The sequence below is a fragment of the Trifolium pratense genome, linkage group LG3, assembly GCF_020283565.1.
Source record: "Trifolium pratense cultivar HEN17-A07 linkage group LG3, ARS_RC_1.1, whole genome shotgun sequence".
Taxonomy (NCBI): Eukaryota; Viridiplantae; Streptophyta; class Magnoliopsida; order Fabales; family Fabaceae; genus Trifolium; species Trifolium pratense.
The window spans coordinates 29002465-29024001 of record NC_060061.1 but is presented as its reverse complement, the minus strand read 5'-3'; the positions used below and the strand labels follow the sequence as shown (position 1 = coordinate 29024001).

At 34.6% G+C, this 21537-nt stretch overlaps 3 protein-coding genes and 1 long non-coding RNA gene across 6 annotated transcripts; 2 read left to right on the top strand and 2 right to left on the bottom strand.

The window, feature by feature from the left end:
* Positions 1-2266: 2266 nt before the first annotated feature.
* LOC123914917 lies at positions 2267-3699 on the bottom strand. Its single transcript, XM_045966079.1, has 2 exons — positions 3432-3699; positions 2267-3381 (listed from the first exon to the last, which is right to left on the bottom strand). Exons 1-2 carry the CDS (start codon positions 3697-3699, stop codon positions 2267-2269), a joined length of 1383 nt encoding a protein of 460 aa, XP_045822035.1.
* Positions 3700-9019: 5320 nt separating this feature from the next.
* Positions 9020-11424, top strand: LOC123915680 (protein MIZU-KUSSEI 1). The gene is made up of 2 exons (XM_045966879.1): positions 9020-9507; positions 9679-11424. The coding sequence occupies exon 2, from the start codon at positions 10363-10365 to the stop codon at positions 11188-11190; it is 828 nt and encodes a 275-aa protein (XP_045822835.1). The 5' UTR covers positions 9020-9507; positions 9679-10362; the 3' UTR covers positions 11191-11424.
* Positions 11425-13457: 2033 nt separating this feature from the next.
* On the top strand, positions 13458-15385 carry LOC123915679. 2 transcript variants are annotated; one of them, XR_006811953.1, is made up of 3 exons: positions 13458-13569; positions 13661-13771; positions 14045-14266. It is a non-coding gene; the product is annotated as an uncharacterized LOC123915679 (long non-coding RNA). The 2 variants fall into 2 exon arrangements; XR_006811952.1 differs by lacking the exon at positions 13458-13569 and adding an exon at positions 15294-15385 and having other exon boundaries at positions 13595-13771; positions 14045-14171.
* A 266-nt stretch (positions 15386-15651) lies between these two features.
* LOC123915677 (nudix hydrolase 19, chloroplastic-like) lies at positions 15652-19624 on the bottom strand. 2 transcript variants are annotated; one of them, XM_045966877.1, is made up of 6 exons: positions 18906-19624; positions 18305-18445; positions 18105-18209; positions 17862-17961; positions 16932-17024; positions 15652-16346 (listed from the first exon to the last, which is right to left on the bottom strand). In XM_045966877.1, the coding sequence occupies exons 1-6, from the start codon at positions 19494-19496 to the stop codon at positions 16054-16056; spliced, it is 1323 nt and encodes a 440-aa protein (XP_045822833.1). In that variant the 5' UTR covers positions 19497-19624; the 3' UTR covers positions 15652-16053. The 2 variants fall into 2 exon arrangements, with proteins under 2 accessions (XP_045822833.1, XP_045822834.1); XM_045966878.1 differs by lacking the exon at positions 16932-17024 and having other exon boundaries at positions 18906-19597.
* Positions 19625-21537: the final 1913 nt, after the last annotated feature.

Sequence of the window (21537 nt, the reverse complement as noted above, 5' to 3'; positions counted from 1 at the left end):
GAGAGTACCAATAACGATTGGATTTTGGGTGTGCCAATGACAATTGGACTTTTGAGTGGGTGCCAATAACGATTGGGCTTTGGGTGTGCCAATGACGATTGGACTTTTGAGTGGGTGCCAATAACGAGTGGGCTTTGAGTTGGTGCCAATAATGATTGGACTTTTGAGTTGGTACCAATAACAATTGGATTTTGGGTGTGCCAATGACGATTGGACTTTTGAGTTGGTGCCAATAACGATTGGGCTTTGAGTGGGTGCCAATAACGATTGGACTTTTGCTTGAGGATATTTGATTTGCTGTCTAGTCTCGAGGTTATTGAGTTTGTGGTATGGGGCATACCAGATGAATGAAATGACATGATTAATGTGTGATGTCGATTTGCTAGAATGAAATGACATGATTAATGCATGAAGATGATTAATGCGATGATTTGCATGTTACTATGAATGCCCCTGTAGTGGGTGAGGATTGGTTTTAGAACCGGTGAATGCTTTTTGTAACAAGGCTTTTTGTGGAAAGGTGGTGATGTTGGCATAATCCCCGACGCCTATTAGACTCAACAGTTGTAGGCATTTTGTGCTAATTTTGGCTTGGCCGCCTTGAAGTTATGAGGAGGAGTTTCCCCTATGTATCCTGTCTTGCCCCAGTCAATTGGGTCTTTGAAGTATTTTGCCCCTTGATTGATTGACGCTTTGAAGGTGCAACTCATATTGACCCATTCTTGAAATGTTTTGGCCGGACCAACGAGATCTTCAGGTGCCCCTAGTCACAAGGGTTCACTCTTGATTGTCAGGATCCCAAGGTGGTTTGCCCCTAATTAGGAACATCTTGAACCAGTTTGTTAGGTCTTGAACACCTGGGTTTTGATGCAGCTTCCATGATATGGTCTTGAGCATTTTTCCCGTACTGAATGACCCTTCTAGGGAATGTCCCTCTTGGTTAATTGAAGTTCCGAGATAGTTGCCCCAGATTGGACCGAACTTCTTGCTGATCACTTGGTGACCGTTCATAGCTGAAACTTCCTTATTGTTAAGTGCTGATTTGCAGATAAACCTGTTTATTCAACATAGTAATTCTAATGCAATGTGCATGCTAGTTTTGAAATCAAGATTGAGATGAGATTGATGGATGAATATTTGTGGAAGATGGTGTGAGAGCATGATATCAACACTGATGATTAACAAAAGATCTTGGGAGTCAGGTTAACTCAACCTTGCTACTGTATGCTTTCAACATAAATCTTGCTTCAATTAGGTCTTTTGAGGGTTGTAACGTGGACTGGTTCACGGTTTTTGAATAAAAGGATATAAGGCTCAAAATTTAATTTTAACCCAACTCATTCTCCTTGATGTTCTTCAGTCTTACGTTCAATTAATTCAACCTATGCTCTCAAGTTCCAAGAGATTTTGGAAATGCGATGGTGAGGATATGATGGCTTAGAGGTCAATGATGTCTTTTGACGTGACAATCACTTACTTTTTGTTTTGGTCATATGATTTTGATTTCATTGGTGACGCTCTTTTCGATTCTCTTTTTTTGTTTATGATCCCTAATTTTTGCCTGGACTATTTTTGAGTTTTTAGTCCACCGGGATGCCCTAATTTTTGCCTAAGTCATTTTGAGTTTTGACTTAGCGGGCTTTTCTTTCTTCTTTTTGTTGGAGAATTGTGACTGCCTTGATAAAGGTCGATGAAAACAAATTCTCTTTTTGACTCTCTTTTATTTCCTTGAGATTGTGTGATGTGTTCAAGGTAGAAAATGTGATTGATCCTCGAATGAGATGTTTTTCTCTTGAAACTCGAACGCATGGTCGAATCAATTGAACACTACCCTGCCCCGGGTTAAAAATTGCGGGTTTTTTCGTATAGAAAGAAACACCAACTTCTAGGCTCAACAGGGGTGACTATGGATTATCTTCCTTATTTCTCCAGTGTTTGAGGATTGAAACAATGCCTTACATCATCATCAAAGTTTTATCCGAAAGCATACTGTAGCAATTTTGGTTATTTCGCTTTTCATCATCCTCCCTCCAATCTTTGTTCAAACAAATTTGATAATGAAAGAAATGAAATGAGTGAAATATATTTTTTGCTTTCGTGAGAAGAGAGAAAAGTGAATGGACATGAAAAGATTAATTCGAAACATGCATACACATTTTATTATGATTACTATTGCGAATAAACAAGTTTAAGCACAAATCAAACTTTGCAAATAGGAAAATTACAAAAATGAAAACAGTCTAAAGATAATCAGTCCTTGAGCTTGTCAACTACCATCCATAGATGGGTCCGCATGGCCGGGCAATAGATTGTCTTGTATGTTTGGCTCTTCCTCTTTGAAGGTCAACAATTTCTTAGTCACCAGATCTTGAACCTTGTTCTTGAAGGACTGACAATTATCTACCGAATGACCTTCTGTCCCAGCATGATATTCGCCCTTGGCTTGAGGATTGTACCACGCAGGGAATGGCGCGGTTCTTGGCTTTGTGGCCCTTGGGGTTACCATCCCATTGTGCACCAAATATGATAAGAGCTGGCTGTAAGGCATTGAGATTGGCTCAAGAACCCTCCCCTTGGGAGTAACAGCATTGATTTCCCCCTCTTCTTTCTTGGCGACACTGTTTGCAGGCTCCTTCGAGGTATTTTGGCTGCCCACATTGGCTTGGATCTTACCACTTTTGATTCCATTTTCAATCCTTTCTCCTATCTTTACCAGATCAGAAAAACCAGATGAAACACTACCAACCATTCTTTCAAAATATGCCCCTTGTAGAGTGTTAGTGAATATATCCACTAGTTCAGCTTCTAAGAGTGGAGGACGTACTTGCGCAGCCAATTCTCTCCAACGTTGAGCATAAACCCTGAACGGCTCACCCTCCTTTTGGGACATGTTTTGTAACTGAGTACGATCCGGAGCCATGTCAATGTTGTATTGGTACTGTTTAATGAAAGCATTTGCCAAATCTCGCCATGACAGGATTCGGTTCCTTTCCAGCTGCATGTACCAGTTGAGTGATGCCCCAGTGAGGCTATCTTGGAAGCAATGCATCATGAGCTTGTCGTCACTAGCAAAGGAGGCCATCTTCCGGCTATACATAATCAGATGATTCTTTGGACAGCTGAGGCCTTTATACCTTTCGAAGTCAGGGACCTTAAATTTTGGCGGAAGCACCAAGTCTGGCACTAGGCACATATTAGCAAGGTCTAGGGGATCACCTCCTCCTTCCATCATACTTAGACGGTCTTCAATAGCCTTGAATTTCTGATGAGCTTCCTCTAGCCGAGGAACTTTAGAAATAACCTTTGGAACATCGCCCAATAAATTAGGACCCTGATAGGCATTTCTGGGATCATCCAGATTCTCTTGTTGTGAGACAAAAACTGGTTTGATTTGAGGGACCCTAGTAGGCTAGTAGCATGAGTATTTGAACCTTCAACCCGATTCTGTGGAGTCTGAGCATTCTGAGGAACCTGTTGAGTAGGTATATACTCTCGGGGAGTATATCCAGCGGATAAACCAAGGAATGGCCATACAGATCCCCCTTGTGATGTCAAAGTAGCAGGTTCCGTAGCTTCCAAAACAGTTGGTTGTGCTTGTTGACTCATATTAGCCAAAAGCTCCAAAGCTTTGTCTAATTTTCCAGTTAATTGAGCAACCTCGCCCTTCAAGGCATCATGCTGATCCTGCCAATTCTCCATGACTTGTTTGGTGACGTTTCTTTGTCCAATACCGGCGCCGGGAATATGACTGGTTATAGGAACGAAAGGAATGAGATGCAATTCATGAATGAGAATGCATGCGAAATTATCCGTTAATCTTTTTTAGTCATTTTGGTTTAAGGGGAAACATAGACACATAGTTATCATAAATGTTTCAGGATATAAGAAAAATTCAAACTTTTACTTCTCATGATTTAAAAACCTCTTGCTTATGTAACTAGTGTCTATTTAGTTCTTTAAAAACAATGCACATGCATGATTATTTTTATGGATGCATGAATGCAAGTAGTATGTCACGCAACAGATTAGGTGAAAAATTTGAAGGCCAACGGCTCAGAGTTACCTGCAACCCATCCCATTCTCACATGTTCGTTCTAGGTTTAACACGGGTTCTAGAATCCTAGATATCTCTTAGGAGATCATGTTCGTGTTGCAACGACTCATAACAAACATCCCCTAAGAATGAATCTCATCTACAAAGGTTCCTAGTAACACGTTTTGGGTTCTAGGTTATTAAAAGGTTCCTAGAGTCACGGACCCCACAAGAAAACATCGGTCCTACGAGCCATACGTCAGGAGAACCGACATCGTCAAGGGAATCTACTCTAGGTGGGGTATCATGCCAACCTTACGAGCCATACGTCAGGAAGGTCAACAATGATCCACCGTTATGTCCTAAGTTTTCCTCAAGTCCGGGTGTAGGACTTTTCACTCAATAACCGGTAACCAGCCCAAGTGGGCAAAAGGAAAAAGAAAGGAGATAAAGAAGAAGAGAGAAATATAGCAGATAATATTCAAGCAAGCATGCAATATAATATTAAAAGCAGTAAAGAAAAAACAAATATGTAAATAACATACACATTAAGGCAAACAAGCGAAAACCACACTAAATTAGGCTTAACTCTCAAAAGGTTTAGTTTCCCCAGCAGAGTCGCCAGCTGTCGCGGCGCGAAAAATAACCTCGAGTGTGGACACTCGAGAAAGAAACAGAGTCGCCACCGAATTTTATTTATCCCAAAGAAGGGAAAGGAAAATATCGAGAAAACCTTGAGGGGTAGAGAAATGGGTTCGGGAGTTGGTTTTGCGAGGGGAAGGTATTAGCACCCCTCACATCCGTTGTACTCAACGGGAACCTTTTAGAGGGAAATGTTTGTTTGCTTTAATGGTTTTTTTAATTATGCTTGATTACTCGTTTCTTGCTTCATCGATGGAAAAAGTTTTTTTATTTATTACTATTATTACGGATATGGGGAAAAATGTTTTGTTTTTTATTATTGTGCCCGACAAGATGTTGAATCCTGCTCCTACGTATTCCCAGGTGCAATGGGAAAATCAGGGTTTCGTAGTTCAGGGTAAAAACTGTTTGTGGGTTGGTTGCTTTTAGACGCATGACGTCTAAGTCGCATTCTCGTAGTTAAACGCTGCTTGTATGCTCGCACTTCGGAGGCTTAAGCGTGGTTTGTATTACGGAGAATGTCGCATTCTCGTATTTAAACGCTACTTGTATGCTCGCACGGCGGAGGCTTAAGCGTTGTTTGTGTTACGGAGAAAGGACAAAAACGTCACCCGTTTTGTGAAAAGGGTTTTACTTTTACTGCGCGCGTGGGCAGAGAAAAGGTTTGAGTGTGTTGTGTTGATTTTAGGAGTTTTAATGAAAACGTCCGAGAATGAGGATAATCCGAGTCACGAGCCATACGTCAGGGCCTCAAATTATCCGGGGAAGAAAGCCATACGTCAGACTAACCCCTTTTCACTCTAATTATGCTTAAGTTCTTTTATTTGATTTAAGAAAATCAAAAGGAAAGATAAAGCGGATGATGAAGTGTTTTAATGTTTTTTAGCGTTGGGGAATGAGAATGATTCAAGTCACGAGCCATACGTCAGGGTCTCGAATCATTCGGGGAGAGAAAGCCATACGTCAGACTAACCATTTTTCATTCCATTTATTTTAATTGTGGGGTTTTTCAAGAGATAAGCAGTTATTTAAATAGGCACTTATTTAAATAAGCACTTAAAAATGGACAAAAACGCCACTGGGGGTGCAAGAATAAGTTCTGGGGGTGAAGCAATAGCAATCTGCAACACCAGGCCCAGCCCAATCTCTAATTAGTCCAAACAAAAAATAAGCAGAAAAAATAATCCAGTGTGGCATGAGAACAGAGGCGCACAGTAGGCGTCATGGATCTGAGCCTTTTGATTAAATCATGTGGCTGTGATTTAAAAATCACATAACAGATCTCAGCCCTTGGATCTATCTAACAGTCACGTTTTAAAATAAAATGAACCACTCACGGGATGACACGTGGTCATCCCTAACCTCCTTCTTCTTCCTCTTCGCGAAGAACAGGTATAGAGCGGCCATGGAAGAGCTTGTTGAAGCTCGCGGCCAAACAACAACTTCGTCAAAACATCATCAAAAATTATAAATGAGTATACGATTTTGCTCGGTTTTTCGCGTAGATCACGAATATAAACCTAGATTTTTCAAAAGATGTTTATATCTCAAAAAAAGTTCGAAACTTTAAAACCCCAAAAATTTGAAAATCTACATTTGTGCGATTTAGACAAAATGAAAGGTTGGAAAAGATTCAGTAGGTACTCATGAGTAGAAAACGTTTAGAAACCTACTTGCTTTGTGCTTTGTTTCGGTGGGTTAACTCTCACTCTTTTATTGGCTATTTTTGAACCTTGTGTAAGCTTTTGTTGATGGTTTTTCTTCGTTTTTCTTGTGGTTTCAAGCTTAGGGAGGTGTTTGGAGTGATTTGGGTGAAGAAAATTGAAGTTTGAGGGTGGTTTGAATGGATTTCGAAAAATGGAAGAAAGTGATGAAAATGTGAGATTTTTGATCGTTTTTTCTTCTCTCTCCCTCTGATTTTTCACCTCTCTTCCTTGTTTCAATTCTGCTGGATCAATTTATAGGCAAATTTAGGGTTTCTTTATCCATTGGATTGAAGTGTTTGAATTGGATTGAGTGTGAGAATTGAATTTGGTGAGAAAAGGTGAAGAAAGTATGGTGAGGTGAAGGAAAAAGCTGAAACAGGGGAGGGGGGAGCGTGCTGCTGTTGCTGCTGTTGTTGCTTCTTTTTTTGTCATTTTCTGTTTGACTTTTTCTATTTTTTTTGTTTTGAAATAATAATAATAATAATAATAATAATAATAATAAAATAAAAATAAAAATAAAAAAGGGGGTGGGGGACGCCAGCAACAGCTTTTGCTGTTGTTGTGTTATATTTTTTTTTAATAATAATAAAGAACATATTTTTGGATTTTTTTTAATAAATTAATGGAATGTGGGAATAATGAAGAAAAAATAAAAATGAGATGGATAGTGTGTATTTGAAATGGGTAGGACAAAATTAGGGTATGACAGAAGGAAAGCACAATGGCGGCGCAGAGGTAATACGGCAGCGAGTTAGTGGCGGAATATCAATGAGCGAGATTCAGTTTCTATGCAAGAAGATGAGAACGACAACAACATAGAGTACTGTAAAAAAAACATGGATAGACGCACAGTACACAAGAAGAGGAGGATGAGAAGGAAGAATGAAGGGTTATCCGGTGTTTTGTATTTTCTAAATAACAAAAAAGAAAGATTAAATCTGGGCCATTAAAACTTTTAAGTGTCATGTGGTGACATCTTCTGGAGGAACTAGACTCAATGGAACATAAGGTAATGGAGCTGATCTGGATTCTAAAAATAATGCATCATAAAAGAAAGAATTGGAGATGATCCAATTCCTCTTAATAAAGTGGTCATATGTGAATGACTTAGAGAAAATTGGATGATATGGATTCTCTCCTATTTTTCCCTCCATCTCTTTGCTAACTCTCTCTTTTAGTCTCACTATTTTTTTTTGTTAGATCTCACCTTTTTTAGACCCCACTTTTTATTTTATTTTTGTTTTGTTTTTTACCACCAGTATCTGGTCTACTGGACCGTCTTATTCGGGAGTTAGTTCTGACCAGTAGTTTCAGCCTCTTTCTAATCGCAGTTGCGGGGAATCGAACCGTGATTCTCCCTATCAAATTCAATATGTTAATCACCACCGAACCTTTTTTTAAGATAATTACTGATATTCATCGGAAAAAAGATAATTAATGCTTTTAAAAGTTTAAATAATTTCCTAAAAGTAAATATAAAGAGATCAGTCAAAGAAAGAAAAATGGTAAGATTATATATATATATATATATATATAAAAAAGAGAATAAGCAAAATTTTCAATTTAGTTCTGTATTTTTATGGGTAGACACACAAAATGACAATAACTGTCGGAAACACACATAAGTGAAAGAATCAATGTTCGAATTTTATCGGATGTCCCTGAAGTAGGGTTGGGAACAGGCCAGGCCAGGCCTTGATAGGCCTGAGCCTGGCTTACGATTTTTTTTTCAGGCCTGAGCCTGGCCTACGGCCTATCAAATGTTATTTATTTTGGCCTGACCTGAGCCTTTTTAAAGTCTGGCTTGACCTTGTAGCCTATTTAAAAGTCTGTGTTACATAAAAGTCTCTATATAGTCTTTTTAAATAGGCTAAACATGTCTTAAAAGCCTATTTCACATTTAAATTTTTATAATTTCTTCAACATTAAGAAAAAGCTAATACAATGATTAGCACAATAATTAAAAGTTAATAAAATAACAAATATGATTAAATAATAATATATTTTTTCTTTGGCAAAAAAAATATAAATAATAATATTATATAAATAATAATAATTAAATATAAACAGGCCGGCCTATCAGGTTTTGTAGGCGTTTTTAGAAGCATGAGTCTGGCCTATTTATGTAAACAAACTTTTTTCAAAGCCTAAGCCTGATATTTTTAATAAACAGGTCAGGTCAGACCAGGCTTACACAGGCCAGGTCGAAGGCGCCTGTAGGCCGCCTGGCCTAAACCCTACTCCGAAGGGACACCAATATTCGAATTTTGTTATCGAATTTTGTTATAGTATACGACATTTATTTTCCGTTTAACTAAGATTTGTTAACTTTTATTTGGCTTAAATATGTTACTAGTCCCTGCAGTTGTAGCATATTTTGGTTTTGGTCCCTGCAATTTTTTTTGTTTGATATTAGTCCCTGCACTTTGAGAAACTTTGTTTTTGGTCCTTCACATTAGTGAGTCTGTTAAAAAAAATTGAAAGTTAACTGGAGTGCCATGTGGCCCAATCATTTCATGCCATGTGGCATTGTAAAATTGTTATTTTTAAATTTAATTAAATAAAATATCAAAATTGATTTATAATTTGTTTTATTATTATTAATTAATATTTAATAGAAGAAAGAATAAACAAACACATCTCCCTTTACCAAAAACAAACACAGATCCTCATCCTGTGTATTGTCTTCCCCATCACCGCCTCATTATCAATCTTCATTTTTGCTTCTCTTCACCATCACCACCTCCATTGTCAATACTCAATATTATTACAATAGGATTGTGGGTCTGCTCAACATGAACACCAATAGAAGGTTTTGTGAAAGGGGAAGAGTTAAACCTTGAGTTTTAAATTGAACGTGAATCGAACTCATAACTTCGAAATTAACTCTAACTGGTTCTTCCATAGCCTCTGCTCGCAAATGGATGAATAAATTTCGAAATTTTGCAGTCCAATTTTGAATGAATTTTGAATAAATTTCTTAATTTGTTGTATTTGAAGGGATTGGTGAACTGTGAGTGGTGGTGATTCGATGAGTTAAGGTAGCCATGATTTTGTAAATGGTGTTTCTATGGTGATGGTGGATTGGTGGGTGGGGCGATGGAGAAGAAGACAACCATGATTTTGGTATTTTTTTTTTTTTTATTTTAGTTACTAATTATTATTGTTAAAATAATTATAATTAATCAACTTTACTGTATTATTTTATTCTAATTACAAAAAGACTTTTATTGTGCCACATGGCATGAAATGATTGGGCCACGTGGCACTCCGTTAACTTTAACTTTTTTTTAACAGACTCATCAATGCCAGGGACCAAAAACAAAGTTTTTCAAAGTGCAAGGACTAATACCAAACAAAAGAAATTGCAAGGACTGAAACCAAAATATGCTACAACTGCAGGGACTAGTAACATATTTAAGCCCTTTTATTTCTAGGTCCGCAGGTTATATATCATGTGGTTGTATTTATCCCTCACCAATTCCATTCCAAGGTGGGTATGGGTAGGTGTGGCTTCACCTGCCATTAACAGTCTCCAGTGCAAGTCAGTGTAACAAGTCAAAGCCCCTCATCTACCCATTTCTTTTGATAAAGAAATCACACCAAAACAATGTTACTTTTTATGTTGTTCCACCTCACACACAACAAAATCATCAAACTTTAATTGTCCATTTCAATTATGATTTGTTGTTGCCTTCAAAATCTCCAATTCCTTGTTTCCCTAAAAGGTAGGTGGTGGCTGCTTACCTATATTCTCTTGGGTATCATATTATAAAAGTGCTTAAACACACTAAATCACCCTTTTAAACACACTACAAAATCATAAGTCAGAAACATTTTTTGTAACACTTTTCTTTGGTTACTCTCCTTTGATCATTATAATTATGCTCATGTAACTCAACGGTTTTACAAGTCGAATTTACGAATTGATTCTACTTAGACAAAACGAGCTGAGGTAAAACCCCGAGTCTAATAACCTTGATGAAGACCATAATGGCAGCGAAATCACCACACGACTCTTCATTCTCCTTCTCTAGAAGATATTTCCATTGGAAAAAGAAGGCTTTGGATGAGGATGATGAAGAAGAAATCCTCAACATAAGTTCATCATCACATTTTCCTGAGGATGATGACGAAGATGTTGGCGGTGAGAATGACGAGGATCATCCTCAACATCACTATAATAACCTTAGAATCAAAATTCCAGTAGAAATTGCTGCTCTTGAAAAGAAGAAGAATTCAAAGTCAAAATTTAAGTCAGCAATAACAATTCTTACTAAGAATCGTTCACTTCACAATTCTAGCCCCCTTGGAACACGTATGGTGGGTACCCTTTTCGGCTACCGTCGTGGACATGTCCATTTCGCATTCCAAGAGGATTCAAAGTTAAGCCCTGTATTCTTGATTGAGCTAGCAACACCAACAAGTGTTTTGGTTAGGGAAATGGCTTCTGGGGTGGTGAGAATTGCATTGGAGTGTGAGAAGAAGTTAGGAGGAGGGAGAAAGGGTTTGAAGTTGCTTGAGGAACCCATTTGGAGGACTTATTGCAATGGCAGGAAATGTGGTTATGCATATAAGCATGAATGTGGTTCAGAGGAATGGAAGATATTGAAAGCTTTGGAACCTATTTCAATGGGTGCTGGTGTGTTGCCAATGCCGCCAAGTAGTGAGTTTGAAGGTGAACTTATGTATATGAGAACTAAGTATGAGAGGGTTGTTGGGTCTAAAGACTCTGAAGCTTTCTATATGATGAACCCTGTGGTTGGTAGTGCTGGTCCTGAACTCAGCATTTACTTGCTTAGAGTTTAACATTAACATAGGCACTGTATGTATTGGTGTCTCTATATCTATAGGTTTATGTAATTTTGATAAGTGTGCTTTTTGCATTCATGAGTAAAGAAATTGCATGCAGAGACCATGGTTTTAAATACTGTCATTACAGCTGTGATTTCAGTTATGTTGTTGCAAAAACCTCAAAATTCTTTATATTGGATTTGGGGATGCAATTTAAAAATATGTAATTTTGCAGTTTTCTACCCTTTATTGACCTTTGGAATTTAGATTACAGGGTCGGAGTTTAGAAGTGGTGTACTCATAATTAGTGGTCATGTTCACTTAGAAATTGTATGATTTTTTTTTTACGTAGAGCATAATAATAGATTTTTTAGAGAAGATAGAAAAAAATGTTAAAAAGAGAAAATTATTTTATAATTAAAAAAATTACTTTTACGGGTTGTATCCAAATAAACTAAAAATTATTTTATTTAAATAAGGATTTTTATTACAATAAACAAACACAAAACACAAAGTAAATTCTACTTTTTTATAAAATCTCTAAAACTAATTTCTAAATTATTGAACATCAAAATCACTATTTTTCTAATAAGTAACAAACGGCCCGAATGTAAACTATTTTTAAAACTACGACATCTTTTGTCTACATATTTGTTATTTATTTTTTTTGTTATCATGGCATAGATACAAAGTTTTATTTTTACTGGCGTTAGCGTTGACTAATCTCCACTAGGAACCTATGAGGTACACAAGATATGTTTTCTCCTCCCAATCAATTTGATTTTATACGCAGGAGCCATGAATCGAATCCATCACCACCTACTTAAGGGGCTCAAGACCCTTACCAATTGAATCAATTTATTGTTGGTTTTTTTACACATTTTATTCTTACATTGGATATTCATCTCACATATTAATATATTTATTTTTAAGATATTATTGTAATATTAACTTTAAAAAATTTCAATATATCGTACTTATATGTATGTTCGTACACACAAACTTATTTAATGTTTAATCTGGGCAACACTGGGGTTATAAACTAATACACGCACATGATTGTAGTCAAATGGAGACAAATTATAAAATATTACTTTTGTCCCTAATTATAAGAGCTTATTGATAAGATTGCGCACATTAAAAAAGTGAATTGTTGTATTAAATTTATTGACAATTGATATTATTTTTACAATTTTATCATTCAAAAGAGAGAATGAGTTAGAGAATTTTTTTTTTCCATCCCAACAATTATACCTCTATCCCTACAAATCAATTTTTTCCCCAATTTTACCCTTTATTATTTTTGGTAGAATAATTTTACGCATTATTATTTGAGTTTAAAAGAAATTTGACTTATAGTGACAGACAAACTTGTCACTAAAAGTAAAAAAAAAATCTGTAAATAGATATGTTTTCAACCTCTACCGGAACATTTTTTCAAAGTAATCTGGTTCATTATTTCTTATCGGAACACTTGCTTTAGAATTTCCAGTATACTTATTTATATACAAGATTTTTGACTTATAGTGACAGACACAACTGTTACTAAGGGTGTGTTTGATCTGCTAAAAAACAAGGGACTGGACAATTTTTGTTGTACCTTGTTTGATTTGAAACTGATTATGGGACTAGACAAATTAGGTAGCAATGGACAGGACAAAAACAAGATTTTTTGTCCCTCACTGAACCACAGCACAACTTTTTGTCCAAAGTACAACTATAAAAAATATGAAAATACTCATTTTATTTTCGAATATAAAAATATTATCGTCTTATATCTCTCCGGTACAATTTTGTCATGTCCTGTATTATCTTATTTTGTCATGTATTATTCTGTCAAGTCCTTACTGATTTACGAATCAAACACACCTTAAAAGTCAAAAATCTGTAGATAGATCTCGTTTTCACTTATACCAAAACTCTTTTTCAAAGTATTCCGGTTTCTTTATCTAACGACTTCTTCTCAAGTATTTCATGCGGAGACAAAAGAAAAGAGCAAGCGAGCTTTCAAAGTTTAATTATCGACTGAATCTTTTAGTAGCAATATTCTAAAGTGTATGTAGAGGAAAGAAAGAGAGCCACAAATGTTAGTTGGAAAGAAAATGAAGTTCATATCACGTGGTTTAAAAAAGGAATCATGGTAGGAATGCAATGCCATCTCTATGCCTTTGATGGGACACAAAGCAAAACAATTACACTTTCATTAAATTAAAGATATTTTGAGAATCCAAATTCAGACTAGTAGATATAAGCAGCAAAATTCTGATAGTGGCCAACAAAGGGACCACTTAACCTCTCAAGAAACTCAATACTGAAATTGGAAAAGGAAAAGATAAATGACATTTATATGTGATGTAATTTATATACCTTTCTCAGAATGTTGTTAGCTAGATGGTATTTTTTTGTTGCCTTTCATATTCTCACTTTGAAAATGAAAGTGTTAGTTACCATCAAGCATTTATGTTCTTATTACTTTTGTATTTAGGAAACTTGAAACTGAGTCATGAACCAATATTTCCAGCTATGCCTATAGGTACCTATAGGTGCTCCTTACATGGCTAAAATCTCCCTCATGATAGCACAAATTGTCCAAAAGGTAACACTTTCTTTTTAGTGGTTTTCTAAGTTGTAACGGTAACTCTAGTTATAAATGAATACATCACTTCAATTTCATTTAATATAGAATTTTTCTTTGTCTTTTATGGTTGATGGTTGAAAATTGAATTGAATTATTTTGGTCCATTAATTAAAACATAGATAAGGAAATGGAGTTTGTATAAATGAGTCCATTTACATTCTTAAGCTGCATGCACTCTTGTTCAATTCATCAAAGATATTTGAGTGATTTTGTTATTTATGAAAGTTGCAGAAATGGGAGTTCCTTGCAGTCCAAAGCGCCGAGCGAGAAGTATAAAGGCAAATTCTGTTTTGGACTGAAGGGAGCTCCTAGTTCTTCGCTTTCATCATTTTTATACTTCATCTCTTTCAATTCAAAGGTTTAAATTTTCTTCCTCTTGTTATTTGTTTTTTATGCCTTTATGTTTGAAGTACATGTTTTGTTATGTTACATAATAGTATGGATTTTAATTTCCCATCTGCCTCTATATATGCCATGTAAATTTCTTTATGAAGTATTTGAAAATGTGAATTTGTTCTTTATTTTACGCAGCGGATGATTAACATCACCTTTAGTTTTTTTATTTTTAAATTAACTTCACTTCTCTTATGCTTGATATTTCCACCATATATATGTCAATCTGTCAATGTCATACAAGTAGAGGTGGGAACAGGCCAGGCCGGCCTACATGGCCTTAAGGCCTAGCCTACATAGGCTCAGGCCAGGCCAGCCTATTTCTTTAAATAGAGCAGGCCAATGCTTTTTTATAAGCCTATTTAGCTAAAAAGGCCAGACCGCAGGCTATTAAAAAAGCCTTTGAGGCCTACTAGGCCGGCCTATTTAAGTTAACATGAATAATATTTTTATTACGATTATTATTTATATATTAAAATTTATACTTTGATTAAATTATAAATCTATTAACTTTTTAAGTAATTTAAGTTTATTAATCTACATTAGTTTTTAACATATATAAATGTATTATTATAAACTAGAATTGAAATATGATGACATATATAGTCAAATTCTCTAAAATATCAAATGGAACATTATTTTATTAGTTCATAAGTATATTTCAAAATAAATATAATTATTTATTTAAATATGTTCATATGAAATAGGCTTTTAAACAGGCTAACAGGCCACATCAGACTTTCAAAAGGTCAGGCTCAGGCCTAGAATTTAAGCCTATGATAGGCCACAGGCCAGGCTCAGACCTTCGATTTTTTGACAGGCCAGGCTCAGGCTTGGCAAAGCCTAGCTCGACCTAGCCTATTCCCACCTCTACATACAAGTATTTAGTTGTTGAAAAATGTAACAATTTTAGTATATTTCGTCTTCTTGTTGAATACCTCATCTGATGTTGGAGACGGTACAATAGGATCTTACAATTGGAATTTGGAAGTCTTATCTCATTTTGTTATGAAAATATAACAGTATTTACCGTTAAGCTAGGATAATTTTTATTTTTATTTTCAATTTCTTTTTATTATTATTTCAGGTCATACCAATTGATAATATAATAGCAAACACACTTAATTATGAATTTCTTATGAAATTCAGTATACTAGTGCTGGTATGATTGCACATACGGATCACTCGATATTTCTATTTTACCCAATGTTGTTGGCTGAATTATTTGATTAAAAAAGGGAAGAAAAAAACACTCCAGCTGATTTGTCTTCCAGGAGAAAGTATGATTATTACACATAATTTATACAGAAATAAAATGTGGTTTCTGTATTTCTTAAATGCAGCCAATCTTATGGTATGATGCTAAATGATAATATATAACATGTTAGTATGAAAAAGAAGACAACTGCTCTATCTGGTATATAATGCAAGCAATAGATAGGATATAATGGAACAATACTTATATAATTATATTCAACAACATTTAGGCAAATAAATCTCTGCGGAGTTGGTTACAAGCACAGGAAGAAAATACAGTAACTCTCCTAGTAGTAACTAACACAACATCGAGGAAAATAGTGACCGGGCTCTCCCAACCAAACATAAAAACAACCGAATGGCGAATAAATGTCCATCCTTATTCTATATAATACATCTAAATAAACTATAATGGGCTTGCTAACCACAACTTCAAAGGTAGGTTTTTCAAGTTCTATGTGTGCATAATCTTTACAACTATCGGAAATGAATATTTCAAACCCCTTTGGCCACTGTATGATTTCTAGAGTTATATAACAATTAAGATAAGCTTTATATTCAAAGCTGTCTTCAAAACAATCCAGATAATCCTACAAATTTGACGCAGAACCAATTGGTTGTTTTGAATGTAATTCACTGCCGTTAATATTTTTATCGGGGAATGCCCAAGAGGAAATAAGGTGATGGGCTATTGCAAAGGGTCCAGGAACAAACATCGGTGCAAGTTCACCACTTTCCACATTGAAATCGGTAGACAAGCTGTGAGTTTTTTCTACTCCTTTACACATTTGTTCTACCTTTGCTGCTGCAGTTGTTTGAGCTTTCTTGTACTCGGCAAATGTCAGAGCTTTTCTTACTTCTTCTCTACTGTGCCACTGAGCATCTACATAAGCAAATTGAAGGATGTTAGGTCACTGATCATAAAAACAATGTTGTGATATAAATAGGAGTGTGTGTGAAGTGAAGTTGAAGTGAATGCTTGAAAAGTTAAACCATTGCATAGTTGTAATTTACACAATACTGTGCTGTTGAATTAGGATAGGAAGGCTTGCTAGATAAGAATGCAAATGGGGGTGAAGGGAAATGAGACTTCAATTAAACACTCTTTATCAAAATACACAATTCTCCATTCACCATTATCTTTTTCTCATCCAGATGAACTTTTAAAGGATCTGGCTAATAATATTAGGAAAATATGTATATATTTTGAAGACAATTACATAATCTTCTCGTGGTTTCTGAACTTCAAACCAAACAACATTAAAAAATTCACTTTCTTCAAAACTCAAGTACTTGCAAGTTGCAACTATACAAAGATGTATGGACAAGTATGACCTATATCTCAGCTGCATAAGCATAGCGATCAATCCTCACCGCTCATAATTAATATGTTGTTCGCTCACCGCTTGATGTAATGCATATAGATGGGGAGTGGGTAATAAGTAACGAAACACTGATGGTAATATACCTTCCAACTCCTCCTTGTCGACATTAATTTCAAGGGATTTAGCATATGCAAAGAATCCAACCATCAGCTGACATGGCATGCTGTTCGGTCCAACTAGAAACACCAAATGGAGAAAAGTAATAACATACAACGATGCGAAAATATTTATAATATTGATGAGAAAAGAGAATACAAAGAATGTGTTCATTTTGTACATTAGACTACTTTGCATTTAACTGACTGACTACATCTGACGAAATATTACGATATTCATGTAGACTAATCATATTCGAGACATTAACTCGGATTTCTTCTAATGAGCTCACCCTAGGATGAATCGTTCAGGAGAACCCAAATTCAATTCCGGCCGGGAACAATTTTTGGTCAAACTTTACTTACCTCGCAGCCGAACTCTGAATTACCGGGCCCCCTTCCCGTAAACGAGAGGGTTAATTCCAAAAAAAAGAACACAGCCTATAAAAGTTTCTATCACTTTTTTTTTTGACACAGCCTATAAGTTTCTGTCACTTTTTTAAAAAAATAAAAAAAAGTTAATTCATATCATAATAGGCAAATCACAATACATAGGTAGTAATAAATGTAGCCACACATAGTCGCATACTATATAAGATGTATGTAAGCAACTGCATTGATTTTCTTGCTAATAAATTCTACCAAAAGTTGAGTATAAAAGACTCCATAAACTAAATAGAAGTCTCATTCAATCTGGTCACCGTTAATATCCTCAAAGTTCATTGTGGAAGAAAGAAAAAGCCAAAACCGAAACATTTTTTGTTTTTACTAAATGCATAAGTCAGCGCATCGACTATACATTTTTCGTATTTTATCTGATACAAACAATGGACAAAATGTTTGTGTAAAAAAAAATGGACAAAATAATAACAGTACTAAACTTAATTAAATAAAATTGGTATGCAAAATATGTTATACCAGGCCATGGCTGAGAACTGTGATATACAACTTCTCCAACTTCAATACCAGTCTCCTCCAAAGTTTCTCTTCTCACAGCCTCCTCCAAGCTTTCTCCTGGCTAAATGCAACACCCAGAGACAAACAAATAAGTTTTTAAAATAGTGATAAAATATTACTGCTAAAACAAAAAAGCAAATATTCATGCATAAACTAAAATCTAATATCAAGCCAAAGAAACCTTAAATAAGGTGAAGAATGCACCTCTATAAAACCTGCTAAGCAACTCCACATTCTAGGCACAAATCTAGATTGTTTGCTCAAAAGGGCACGATCATTCTCTTGGTCAATTACCAGCATAATGACCACCTGCATAAGATAAGATCAATTGACAAGAGTCTTCAGCAAAACCCAGAAACATTAAATTAATCACTCAAAACATGGAACAGAAGATAGTAGCAAACCGGATCAACTCGTGGATATATCCTCTTTTTGCACGATTCATTTGAACACTGCTTCCGTCTCCCAGCTTCCATTGGGACTGTTTTCTCTCCACAATGTCCACAAAAAAGTGATATCTTATGCCATTCTAACAGTGCTCTGGCCTGGCCAAATCTAAAAATTAGTAATGCAGCATTTCCTATTGGTTTTGCAATATGAAAATATCTTATAACAGGTATCGACAAACTAGAAAAATAACATAACTGCAGAAACTGGTACAAGTATTGTAGTGTTGTCACAAAGAAATATGATGTATTCACAAAACAATACAATAACTAACTCTCATGCTTATAAAAATTATCAACTAATTCTCAGACATTGAGAATGTATATTATACAATAATTATCAACTAATGCAGGAGATGAACACGAGCAAGTAGAAAATAATTTTCTCCTGTAATTTTAATTATTATACAATATAATACATCCATCCATATAGTATAGTATATAATAATACAGTTACAGTGAGGACTGATGACAACAAGAAACTATTATCTGGCAAAAACAATTTATTAACTAAACAGTGTGAATACTGACTGAATAACACAAGAAAAAGGGAACTTACATGACCAGCAATAGCCAAGTTTCCCATAGATTTGGAATCAACCCAATCAGTGGCAACCATAAGGGTTCTAAGCTCCACAAAGCTAAACCGCACACCACCAAATTCAGGAACAAACCCAATCTCCTCTCCAGACACATCAATCGTCCAGTAAACCGCATCTTCGTCAACATCCGAACCAAGATAAACAAACGATTCACCAGCGCTCAATTCAGGACTCAGTTCTCCCAGACCGATCCAACCGAGCTGCCATGACTCACCGCCAATTGAAGTCGCGAGGGGCTTCCCGTTTCTGAATGGTAGTACCTTAAAATTAGGAGATTGGTGATGAGTGTTGTCGGTGATTCGGGATTTGAGGGTTTCGAGTGCGGTTGTGGGTGAAAATAGGTCGTTATTGTTCGGTGTTTTGGATCTTAGTGGGTTTCCGGCGAAGACGTGGGTGCTTAGGTTTATGGACATGGTGGTGATACGGAAGAAGGGGTTGTAATTGTAATGAGAGAAAAGTCTTGTCAGAATATGGGGGGATTTATATGGCAGATCTTTAGGGAGACAAATTAAGGATAACAATTTTGAAAATTGTACGAGATTCACCATGTTCTTCTTCCATCAAAGGTGTTCTAGTTTTCAAATTTATTTAAAAATAAAATAATAATAATATAATTGCAAAATTTCTTTGTTCCCCTCGACTTAAAACTTACACAATATCTGATTTCGATGAAAAATGATATTTAGAGGCCGTTTGTTATAGCTTATTTTAGAAAAAAATTATTTTTTTATAAATATAATTACTTTTAATTATTTTGCATTTGTTTGTTATAGATTTTTAAAATAATTAGAAGTTAAAAATAATCAGAAAACAACTAAAGATTATTATAAGAAGCTACTAAAAAATCACTTTTATAAGTTGTATCCAAACAAACTAAAGATTATTTTATTTAAAAAAGTGATTTTTATTATAATAAACAAACACAAAGTAAATTCAACTTTTCTAAAAATCTCTAAAAACTAATCTCTAAATTATTTTACATCAAAATCACAATTTTTTTAATCTGTAACAAACAGACCCTTAATCATTTCATAGGTGTGTGGAGAAATTCTTAGGTGAGTCCTCACCTAAGCATTAATTATTAGGCACAACCAATCATATAATTATAAATAATTAATTTATTACTACTTACTAGTAATTAATGAAGTAATCATTAAAATCAAATCTCTTCTATTTTTCTTTTTGGTACATCAAATCTCTTCTCTAAAAATAAGAAAAAAAAACGTGTGCATTATATAATTATTATTTTTTCAATCCCTCATATTTTTCTTGTTCCAGCTCTATTTTTTATTTTTCATTTATTTTTATTTTTTTGTTTGATATTTTTCGTTTATTTCTTTTGGTTTGTTTAAATATTTTCGTTTATTTCTTGTTCCAATTATTTATTTTTTTGAAAAATTGTTCCAATCATGTTATTTTGCAATATTTCATTATATTTTAAGTTTACCTAGGTGAAGAATGATTTAATTTTTTTTTTACTATATAACGAAATGACAAAATAAGTTATTGATTATTAAGTTAGTCCAACCATTGATTTTACTAAACACTATAAATTGAATTAGCAAGCTTATTGACTATAAACTATCTTATAATTTATTCGTTATGAACTCATCGATAAACTCTTTTTTTTTGAACTCATCAATAAACTTGTTTATCAACTATCCACTATTTCATTTTTACAAAACAAAACCATAATAGTTTGCAGTCCGTAAATTTCCCAAAAAATAGAGAAAAAATAATTGAAACAAATAAATAAATAAAATTAAAAAAGAGAGCTTAGTTAGAAACTAAATAATTTGAGCAATTAGCATTTTTTTTTATGGTGAACACTCTGGTACTTATCTTATGTGGACGTGTACTGGTACACTGTTAAGGTGTATAATTTTAATTGGTCCACGTGTAATAATAATTTAACATGTCATTTCAAGACTTCTTTAAATAGAAATTTCCTAACTTACTCTTTTAATTTACAAAAAATTTAAAATGGAAATTAAAGAAATTTCCTAAATTGCCTTTTCTCAAAATAAAAAGATATGTTTTGTAAAAAAAATAAAATAAAAAGAGATGGGATGTTTGTTTTAGATGAGATGAGATTTTTAATTTACAAAAATTTCAAAATGGTTTTTTTTTTTACAAAAGGTTTTTTTTGTGAAATTGACAAAAGGGTTTTAATATGTGTGTTTTTTTTGCTTTTCATCAATTTCTATTATTTTTTATATTTATAGAACCACTCGTTTTGAAGCATTTCTTTCAATTTCACGTAAAGTTCATATTTTTATTTCATATATGCAATTTCGAGTTTTTTCAATTTCCGGCGGTTGGATTTTTTTTGTTTTAGGTTGTGGGTATCATTCTTCTCTTTCTTCATCAAAAAATTCTTACTAAATACCCCTCTGATCCTATATATAAGAAAAAGTTTATTTTTAAATTCAATGTAAAGTTGATGTATCTAGACTATAATGTTATCTAGATACATCAATTTTACAATGAATCTAAAAAATACACTTTTTCTTATATATAGGATCGGATGGAGTAGCATTTTCCTTTAGGGTATGTTTGGTTCGAAGTAGATGGAGGGAAGAGGGGGGT